General features: G+C 36.3%; 1 protein-coding gene across 1 annotated transcript; it reads left to right on the top strand.

Annotated features, from left to right (window-relative positions):
• The first annotated feature begins 499 nt into the window (after window positions 1–499).
• LOC110091941 (mitogen-activated protein kinase 10-like) lies at window positions 500–9,597 on the top strand. The gene is made up of 10 exons (XM_020816251.2): window positions 500–858; window positions 2,285–2,693; window positions 3,489–3,616; window positions 3,713–3,772; window positions 5,009–5,158; window positions 5,252–5,407; window positions 5,563–5,774; window positions 5,857–5,958; window positions 8,541–8,662; window positions 8,754–9,597. The coding sequence occupies exons 1-10, from the start codon at window positions 841–843 to the stop codon at window positions 9,089–9,091; spliced, it is 1,695 nt and encodes a 564-aa protein (XP_020671910.1). The 5' UTR covers window positions 500–840; the 3' UTR covers window positions 9,092–9,597.
• The last annotated feature ends 1,763 nt before the right edge of the window (window positions 9,598–11,360 follow it).

The following is an 11,360-nucleotide window of genomic DNA, read 5'->3' as shown; positions in this document are numbered from 1 at the left end:
TTAATCCCAATTCATATTTTTTTTTAATTTTTAATATTTAAATCAATTAAAATAAATTCACACACATAGAGATTCAAATCTAAGATAAGATCAGCAGCGTGATCGGTCATTCATTAACTGCCTAATTTAAATCAAATCAAGCTCCTATTTTCCTTTTAAAAAATAAATAATAACTCCAATTAACTCCTAGTTGCGGTTTTCGGGAGAGATTATTAGGTGTGGAGTGCGTATGAGAAGAATTGTCCACACAAATATTAGATACCTAACGATACCTGCACTTGATACCACTGAATACCGCTAGATATCTGATATTTATGTGGACGATGCGCACTCCGCACCTAATAATTTTTTAGATTTTCAGACACCTCTTTTTCTTTCTTACAGCCACTTGTAAAAGTGCTTCTTTACCAAAATATTACCGAATACGCCACTATTCTATTATACGGCGACCGACAAGTGGGAGGCTGAGGCCGTTACAGTATAAAATGAATGCCCTAACTGATGGGCCGATGGCCAGTCTCTTTCTCTCTCCATCTCTCTTGCTCTCCGCTCTCTATCTATCGGGAGAGAAAGAGAGAGAGAGAGAGATAGGCGTTGAGCTTGGATTGCCTGGGAGTGGAGGAGGATTCTGCTCGATATTTATGTTCTGATTAGGTTTCAAGGAAAGGAGAAACAGATTGCATGCCTGTGATCAAATGTGGCTGATTTCCTTGTAGATTCGCCCCTGTTTAATTTAATTTTCGACAGAAGGCAAACGTTTTAGGGTTTGGGAAGCTTAAGAGGAAGAAAAGGAGGCGTTTTTGGAACATTGCGGCTTTTAAACCTTCAACGAGAACGGAGATGCAGCAGCGGAAGAAGGTTTTTTTATTTATTCAGTGCCTTGTTTCTCGAACTGTCTTTCTTTCCCTCTTCCGGCAATTTTTTGTATTGTTGCGACTTAAGATCTGTTCCTACAGTGTTGAAATTGAAATAGCTGGATTTTGAATAGTGCTATTAATTAGCTGGTGACTGGTGTACCTTGAGATTTTTTTGGTGAATCCTTTTTGACTTGCAACTGTTCGTGGACACTGCTCTCCGTTTCTTGCTTGCAGTTCTTTGTGCAGTTACTTTATGTTTACATAAATATCCCTACCGGCTGCGGTTTTATTTTAGACTTTTATTAGAAGTTTGCATATTCTATCATTGGTGTTTCTACTTATGGAATTGCCCACATGCATTTAATTAATCAGTTTTTGCTTGAATCAAATATGACATATTGTGATTATTATCCCTGCTGCAATTTTATTTTTCCATTATTGGCCGGTTTATATATAACTTTATGTATATGTTTATCATGGTTTGGCCAATTTAAATTTAAATTTAAATTAGGCTTCGTTGGTTGTCTTGCTTTTTCAGAACCTTTTGGTCTTTTGCCTTTTGTTTATGTTCATATGTTCACCTTCCTGTGATTATTATCCTTCTTTTACTTGAAATTTTCAATTTTTATGCGTCTTGATTGTATGTTTCCCACAAAGTTGCAATAGTTTGATATTCAGTGATCTTTGATGGTGGGCAACTGGGCCTTGGTATATTAAAGTTTCTTGGTCTTTTTTTCTTCTCAATCATTCCCAAGAATGTGATGTAACCTCGTTGCAACTTTTTTGTTCAATTTTATTTCTGTTAGATTTTCCATCAGCAAAATATGTCTGTGTTTTTCCAACAATGAGAAAAAAATTAATGTTTTTATATAGAATGAGGATTTATGTTATCTGACTTTTGCTTTATCGGGGATTTGAAATATCAAGTTGGTTTCTTTATCAGGAGGCCAAGCCAGATTTCCTTTGTGGATGAACCTTAGATGCTTTGAGTTCATGAATAAAGAAAGTTTCACGCTTTGCTACATCAGATTTAGAAATTTTATGCGTAGTGATATTGTGATTGTATACTTTGTTGAATCAGTTGTTGGATGAGTGGAGCCTTCGGAGTTTGTAAGAAAGTTCACTTGCGCATTATGATTATCTTCCTAGTTTTTGTTCTTAACTGCGAAGACTGTATGAATTTTAATATTTTATCTTCGTGTTATATGCCATTGTATTATCATAAGCCTTTCCCATATCATTTATGGATTTTCTCCCATAATAGTTCGTATTGCATCTTATGGCAAAATTGAAAAAAAAAAGAAAGTTCGGTCACTCTAATTGCCAACTAATGGTTTAGTTTATTGCATTTCTTTTCGGTAGACATTCGGTAAGTCTATTTGAAGGTATTTTCATGGAAAAGTGTGATATTTGTTTATATTTTACAGGAAACACCAGAGATGGACTTCTTCACTGAATATGGGGATGCAAGCAGATACAAAATTCAGGAGGTCATAGGGAAAGGAAGTTATGGAGTTGTTTGCTCAGCTATAGACATTCAAACTGGAGGAAAAGTGGCCATCAAGAAGATACATGATATTTTTGAGCACATCTCAGATGCTGCCCGTATTCTTCGTGAGATCAAGCTTCTTAGGATTCTCAGACATCCTGACATTGTAGAGATAAAGCACATTATGCTACCCCCATCAAAGAGGGATTTCAAAGATATTTATGTTGTTTTTGAGCTTATGGAGTCAGATCTTCATCAAGTTATCAAAGCCAATGATGACTTAACCAGAGAGCATTACCAGTTTTTTCTTTATCAGCTCTTGCGCGCATTAAAATATATCCACACTGGTAGGATCCTTTGATGTTATTACAAGAAGTCTGTTAAATTTAAACAATGTTATAGCATGTTGATGTACTTTTGTTTTTCTGAACCTTAAAATCACAATGTGCTTGTATGTCCTGGCACTAGGTTTTTTTTTTTTAATGATTTTATCCAAATTCTTCTTTGAATTTCATCCTGTAAAAGAAACTATGCATGAAGTTCTTTGTTACCGTGTACCTTTGAGCGAAAGAAAACCTGTTACTTGACTTTGATGTTGTTTCTGAATATAGTAATTACTATATGAAATTTACTACCCTCTTTTCTTATATTTGGATAATTATGCTCCACCAATTTGTTTGATGTTGGTCCGCCTATTTTAGGTTGCACTCAGCCGTCTTAGCGTGCTATTCTTGTTTCACCGGGATAGCTCTTTCCCATTACCAATGCAATCACCAGCCTTATTATTCAAGCTATGCTTGCTTGAATGTCACTTAATTTGCTTATGTACTTCATAAAATTTTGATATTCCTCATGCAAGTGCATATGAAAGTTTTTGTGGTCTTTTATGTCTTTCTATGTTACTATTCTCTGTTTTTTCATCTTATCCTGGCCACCATATTTTTTGAATACACTATGGTAATTATATTGTATGTCAAACATTCTTTAGTTCTTTTGCTGTTATTCTTATTGATTTGGAGTTGTTTTCTTTCTTTTTGTCTGGTCATTGTGTTTTGCTGCACCACTGTCATTTAAACTGATAACTTGGTCCTCACTTAGCCTTCTATCATAATTTTATGCTGAAGTTGGTCAATTTAATGCAGCTAATGTTTATCATCGTGATTTAAAGCCAAAGAACATATTAGCAAATGCCAACTGCAAGCTCAAAATTTGTGACTTCGGATTAGCAAGGGTTGCATTCAATGATACCCCATCAACAGTGTTTTGGACGGTATATTAATAACAAGTTGGTTAGCTTGCTTTTACTTTTGGTTATGCTTGGATATTGAACTTAGTTTCATGTGAACTTTCTATTGAAAATATTTAGGATTATGTAGCAACAAGGTGGTATCGAGCACCTGAGCTATGTGGCTCATTTTTCTCCAAGGTATATATTATGTCCATGAAATATTCAATGCAATTTTTTATAATAATTTTATGTAGAAAATATTGTGAATATGCCATAATGGCTATGTAAACTACTGACTTGATTACCATGACCATCTTGTTGACAAATAGAATAGTAAATCATATTTTGCACCACTTATGCTGCTATAGATTATGTTTTGTACTGGCATGAGCCCAAAGTATTTACTGTGTTGTGGATGGAAAATTATTAGGTCCGGACACCGGACGTAGAGATATGTCCGGACTCCTATAAAATATTGACACTTGGATATTCAATTAAATTTATTTTTTACTTTATAAATTAAATGTGTCCGTGAAATTTTAAGCTAAGCACACGTAAAGTGCAGGTAAAGCACAACCAAAGCACAGCCAAAGTACAGTCAAAAAGCGCAGTCAAAGTGCAGGTAAAGCACAACCAAAGCACAGCCAAAGTGCAGTCAAAAAGCGCAGTCAAAGTGCAATTAAAGCACAGTCAAAGAGCAGTCAAAAAGTGCACCAAAAGCGCAATCCTTGTGTCAAATTTTAATTGGATATCCGGACCTATATCTACGTCCGGTGTCGGGACCTAATAATTTTCCATTGTGGAAACCTAGGTGTCTTATAGGATTACAATGACAACCCAAGATTTCCTTGATGCCTGTATACCTGGTAGGAAGACGACTCATCATCTTCATTGAAGTTAATCCCCTCCGCCCACACCTTTCTCATTGCCTCACTCTCTCTCTTGCTTTCTTTCTCTCTCGACATGGATGTGCTCGCTTCCACTTTGCATCATGATCAGCTAAAAAATCCTTCCTTTTACTTTATCATTAGTGCAATGGATCATCTGTCCTCTCAGCCATTTGCTTTACAATGCAGCTATTCATGATTTTCTTATTTAGTTGCACGCTTGCACAAAGCTGTCCTATTGGTCTTAATAGAAAGACTCAATTCTGGACAATTTTTCCAATCATCCTTACCCCAGCTAAATGGTAAATTTAACCGTTATGATTATGAAACTTTTGATATCTTTCTTTAATTTGGAATCTTTGTAATCAAACTATTTTATGATGCAATTAATTAAAATAAAATGCTTGTTCAGGAATTGTTTTGGACTAACTGCGAGATGTTATTTTATATCTGCTGTGTGTTTTTTATTTAATTTCTGGTCGTATATCTTTTTACTTCTTCATTTTGTTTGTATGCTTTAATTGAATGATGGGTTCTGCATTTGCAGTACACGCCAGCCATTGACATTTGGAGCATAGGTTGCATTTTTGCTGAGGTAATAACTGGGAAGCCCTTATTTCCTGGGAAAAATGTGGTACATCAATTAGACTTGATGACTGATCTTCTCGGCACGCCTTCCATTGATTCTATTTCGCGGGTATGGTGTTTTCTATGGAAATGTCATATTGAAAGTTAGAATTCCATTCCAAGAGTATTGCCTGATCTCATATCTCCTCTAATTTGATAATAGGTTCGAAATGATAAGGCAAGAAGGTTTTTAAGTAGTATGAGGAAGAAGCAACCCATACCATTTTCACAGAAGTTCCCAGATGCAGATCCTTTGGCCCTCAAACTTTTGGAGAGGCTACTAGCGTTTGATCCGAAGGATCGCCCTTCAGCTGAAGAGGTGTGTATGTTTCTTCTTGTTCTAGTAACTTTTCTTCCTGTTATTTATGCTATCATTGTTGTACACTTTGTTGCAAATGAGAAGAATGTGAGTTTGATATCCCTCGCCTTTATATGCTGGGATGTTTTCTCTTCTTAAATCTTCTGTGGTTTTAGGCGTTGGCAGATCCATATTTTACTGGTTTGGCCAAAGTGGAGAGGGAGCCCTCTTGCCAACCAATCACAAAAATGGAGTTTGAATTTGAGCGGCGAAGAGTGACAAAAGAAGATATTAGAGAGCTCATTTTTCATGAAATATTGGAGTATCACCCTCAACTTCTCAAGGACTACATAAATGGCACTGAGAGATCAAATTTCTTGTATCCTAGGTTAAATTTTTTTATTTGCAATATCTCTATACAGTTCAATTATTTTGTGCTTATCATTGTTGTTGTATCCCAATCATTTTAGTGCGGTTGATCATTTCAAAAGACAATTTGCTCATTTGGAGGAGAACGGCGGAAAAAATGCTCCCACGGTTCCGATAGAGAGGAAACATATTTCTCTTCCCAGGTAATTATTTTGAGGCACTAATAACTACTTATTTAAAATAATAATTGAGAGAACATTATATCAGCATTCATCCATCATGCTTTGGCTATAATTGTATCTGTTGCTTGGAGTTTGATTTAATTAATTTCTGTGTAATAACATTTTTCTAGGACAAATAGGCTATAGTTGATGTAGATCAGGTTAAAGATAATTATTTTGGTGGAGAAGGGAATTGACTAGTGGAGGAGTTGAAGCAAAGAGGAGGGGAGGCAGAGGGAAAAAGGTGATTAGGAGATTAGGTGGAAAAGGAACATCTCAAGATGGACATGAAAGGTGGTATAATAGATCAAGACAAGGGTAGCGAAGAGAATTGGGAAGATGCCTGAGGATCTTCTTGGATAATGAATATTTCAAATTTGATGTTGGGAAAACTGATCCATTTTCCCCCACTAACTTTTGCTATCCCCTCTCCTTGCACACTGATATGAACATGGGGGCTTGATAGGGATGTAGAAAAAGAGAAATGCTGAAAGAAAGAAAAAAAGACTTACGCGTTACAGTTGCACCTCTTATACGTTACAGTTACACCAACATAATAGCGTATTACTGAAGCGTACAAATGGAATTACTTGTAAAAAAAATAAAAATAATAACTTCCTTCTCTAACATAAACCGCAGATGCCTTTTATGTGCTCTCTGAATCCCCCATTCCACCCCTTCCACACCCGAGCTTTTATTCTGTGCGGACACCGGACTGTTCTCCCGTCCGGTTAAGCGCTTGGTACCGAGTGCGGCACATTTTTGAGGTGACGTGTGTGGGTCTCCTAAAGGATGCTGCTCATGTGGTTCGAATGCAAAGAGTACGATCACATTATCCCGTAGGACAAAATGGTCGTAAACCTTTACAATCGACACAAGCAGGCCGATGGAAGAGCAGATGGAGTTATAGATACGATTAGCCATGGAGGATAGCGACTCTCACCTACCAACATCGATGGATAATAATATCTATAACCCAAAAATTCACGAGATTTCCCCTATTCGATACATCAGCTCTAATAGGGTTTATTTGATTGTAGGGATCGGTCTCCTACCGGCGCAAGCCCCCGTAGTTAATTACATCCTAAGCCTTGACTTAGGAAAACTCTCGATTAAGGATGTTAGATTATTCCTACTTGTTTTCACTCCAAGTAGTTTGTTAAAAACGTCTTCTCGTCCTCTTGATTGCTTACAACCTCTTGATTGCTTGCAAAAAATTGGCATTCTGCCTCCATCCTTGTTGTTCAGTGAGTAATGTTTGAAACCAAAACCAAAATTTTCAGTCTGCCCATTTAGTAAATTCTCAACCTACTCTTCCATTTTGATTCCTGGTGGAGTAAAACCTCAGCTCTCAAATTCTTGACCGTTCCTTTTTTGAAATAAAGAAACAAGTTTGGGGACAAAGATATATTGTTGAAGTGGGGAGACTGGTGGTAGGCAGGACATTTTAGCATGTCAAATTTCCCACTTAAAATGGCCCTTTTCAAATTTAAGATTTGTTTTCTTTCTTTTTCGCTTATTTTTGAAAAGCTGAGGACTTTAATGAGCCAATTTGAAAAAATCGGGAATGTTTAGATATTTAATGGATTTGTGGTATATAGGGTTAAGAGGATTGAAGAAAAGTAGGATAATGGTAGATGCGTAGCTATAGAATGAGGGTAGGATAGTTAAAAGATGGATTTGTCATCTAATTGGGTTAAGAGTGAATTATGCTCAAATTATACCAAAAATGGATCCATGCAGGGTAAAATGAGTGTAAAAAGAAACCTGCTTAGTGAAAAAATAGGTCAAGTTGAATGATGTCTTCAAATTGTCTTGTCAGAGTTGGGGTTGTGTTAACCTCTGTTTAATACTAAAAAAAAATCAATCAAAATAATACCTGTCGGATCCACGAATGCTGGCAGAAATCCCGTCGAGGCCCTCCTGATATCCTGCTGAAATCGGCGCCGTTTGTGTCGCTTCTCGGGATTTCTGCGTGAAACCTGCGACACCAGCCCCGATCACACTCCAATTCGCGCCTATAAGTATCGAGCAAACAAAGTAGAAGCTCTCATATCCCGTTTGCTTCCTTCCACAGATGAAAATCCGGCCGAACCTCTTCCTCCCTCTCGATCCAAAACCGTTAGACCCCCACTGCTTCTACCCGAGTTCTCTTGAAAAGCGCGGCGGGGAGGCCGGGGCCGAATTTTCGGAGCCCACAGGTTGTTGCTAACATAAATTTGTAGGTGCTTTAAAAATGTCATTTATTTCACAATTTCACTCTTTTTGAACTAAAACATGGAGATATTTGATGAACAAATTTTCAATTAATGAAATCGGTGTACAGATTTGGAACTCTCATTTCTTTTCTGCTATCTTCCCTCTGTTTATAGGCAGATGCTCTTATCTTATGTCTTTTTTCACAGGATGAATTTATTGCAGTTATGTTATATGAAATCATGTCCTCTATAATAATTAAGAATTACACTCTGAAGTACTGCTTCGAAATCTTTTTACTTTCATGCTGTTTGAACCTGTAAAATTCCATGATGATCATTATTAGCATTATAATTCTGTCTTCATAGACCAACTGTGCTCCATTCAACTACAATCCCTCCAAAGGAACAAGTTAATAATCTCCGAGAAGCAGATAGATTTTCTGAACATTTTCCCAGGATTCCACAGGCTCCTCAAAGAATCCCAGTTGGTTAGTTACTTCAAATTGTTCTGGCTAATTGTACATAACATTTCCTTCAAATTGTCTGAACTGCCAAAGCTTCTCCTAATTTGAATTTCAGCAAAGCCAGGAAGAGTAGTGAGTCCTGTAATTCCATTTGAGAATGGAAGAATAAGGGAACCCTCTGATCCTCAAAGATTGATGCGAAACACAATGCTTCCACCACAGCCTGGTCTTCCTCCTGCAACCTTCAGCTTTCACAGAAACATCAGTAAGATTGAAAGCGAGAGGGCGGAAGCAGCAGAAGAAGCTCGAGATAATAGCCATCGGCATAAACCGCCGCAGCCATTTATGCCGAGCAAGATGGCTCCAGAAGTTGCAGTCGGCATGAGGGCTTCACCTTTCTTTGTTGCAGGTTCACACAGAAAGATTGGTGCAGGGATTCCAGGAATCTACTAGGGGAAGTGGAAGCACTGTAGCAGCTTAAGGCTTTGTTTGGAACAACTTTCTTTCTACTTCTTAAAGCAGCTTTTTAGCAGCTTGTACTAAAAAGCTGCTTTAAGAAGCAGAAAGAAAGCCATCCCAAATGAAGCCTAAGATGATGTCCATTTGCATGCTGGTGAGCTCGAGCTAGTGTGGTTGGTGAGACTGGCATGTTTGTATCAGAAGCTTGAGAGAAAATTATATTTGAAAAGCTGAAAGAGATGTGAAGAGATCCATGTCATGGTACAGGCAGTGTTTCTTCTGCAAAGTTTGTTTGATCGATTGACATGGATTCTACTGTGTAAAATATGTAAAGTTCTTACTAAGATGTTCTTTTATGACCGACTGATTGCTCTCAGTGGTTGGGATTTCGCTCTTTTTAGAATGAGTGCATATTCAAAGTCATACGACTTAGAATATTTTCTTCAACATTACAATAAAATTAAACAAATATGTATTTCCGTCTTCTTCCTGCTAATGAAGTGGTGAATTAAGAATCAGTTCCTCCCATTGTAAATTTAGAGAAGAGAAAATTGCTTATTAGAATGGGTGATTAGAACAAGTGGGTGAATGATATAAATTATATAATTGTAAAAACAAAAAATTTACAATGAGGTTGAAGAGATCATAATCATGCAAGGGGGATTGGAAGGACCATAGTCGAGCAATGGAGATAGAATGACGATAGTTAATAGGCGGCAAAGATCGAAAGGACTGTAGTCGAGCGATTGAAATCTAAGGATTGTAGTCGTCAGGCGACATTGCTCGGATGACCTTTATCAGGCATTAGAGGTTGATGGGACCATAGTCAACGAATGACGACGGTCAGAAGGACTGTACTTGACGGGTGATGGAGGTCAGGTGGACTAGTTTGGCAACATAGGGCGGAGGGCAATGGGATTATAATTGAGTGATAGAGGTCAGATAAACCATAGTCAGACGATGGAGGTCAAAGGAACTGTAATTGAGTGATTGAGATCGAAGGACCATTGTCAGTGGGTGATTGAGGTCGGAAAGATCGTAGTCAACTGGCAATGAAGGTCGGAAAGATTGTAGTTGGTGGGTAATAAAGGTCGGAAGGAATGTAATCAACGAGAGATGGGGGTCAAAAGGACCGTAGTCAGTGGGTGATAGAGATTGGAAGGATTGTAGTCGTGCGATGGTGGTTCGAGGACCATAGTTGGGTCCAGTAGTGGTGAGGGTTTGTTGGCGATGGTGCTTGAGCAGAGTTTGATGATTATTCAAGCTTTAGAGCTCTCTTGAATCTTTAGCCCAAGATCCAAGCCTCCTAATCCCAAAGGTCCTTCTCATGCAAGGAGAATGGGTCTATTTATAGATTTTGAAAATGACATGCTCGATAAATATGAAAAAAAAAAATCTATGACAAATTCGGAGTGCTCCATTAAACGGCTCATATTGATTCTCTCGATCATTTAGTGTTCATCAATCATTTAAGTGTCTTAATGATATAAGAATTAAATTAAAATTAATATAATTAACGATAATTTATCTAAAATAAAATATATAATTTCATGTGTATCTTTTAATGATTTAAACACTAGAATATTATATTTATAAATATAAAATTTTAAATATTTGATATGTAAATATTTAACAATTCAGTGGCATATATGTAAATTACTCTTTTTATATTACCTTGCTCTTTTCTGGATCAGAATGTGAAAAATATAAATGTTACTTATGTGTACACACAAATATTTTGAATTCATTTTCTTAGAATGAAAAAAACCAAAATGAAAAAAATGTCATGAGTTTTATTTACAAAGCATTTTTATTAGTTTTTCTAATGAAAAAATTGGTGATTTATAATTTCCTCTTGTTAGTCATTCTAATCAAATAAATCACAAATAAATTCATTTGTACATTACACAACTTTCATCGTGACTCCGGTTTCATTTGGGATGGCTTTTTTACTATTTTTTAAAGTATCTTTCTAGTACAAAATTTTAATTACAAAATTTATTGAACTAAAAATTTTTGTACTATAAAACTAATTTATAAAGTATTAAGAAAGTAGACCCAAACAAAGACTCAATCAGGTTATATTTTGAACAACTTTCTTATTATTTTCTACAACAACTTTTAGTTCAAAATTTTTTTTAAAGCAATGAAAATATAATGACAAAAAACTATCTCAAAAAAAAATCTCTATATAATCAAATTCAAAAAAATACAACAAAAAATTATCATTCATTATATATATATATATAACGTTAAGGTTATA

Source organism: Dendrobium catenatum, unplaced genomic scaffold (genome assembly GCF_001605985.2).
Source record: "Dendrobium catenatum unplaced genomic scaffold, ASM160598v2 fragScaff_scaffold_8, whole genome shotgun sequence".
Taxonomy (NCBI): Eukaryota; Viridiplantae; Streptophyta; class Magnoliopsida; order Asparagales; family Orchidaceae; genus Dendrobium; species Dendrobium catenatum.
The sequence above is the reverse complement of the archived record's forward strand: the minus strand, read 5'-3'. Positions and strand labels throughout refer to the sequence as shown.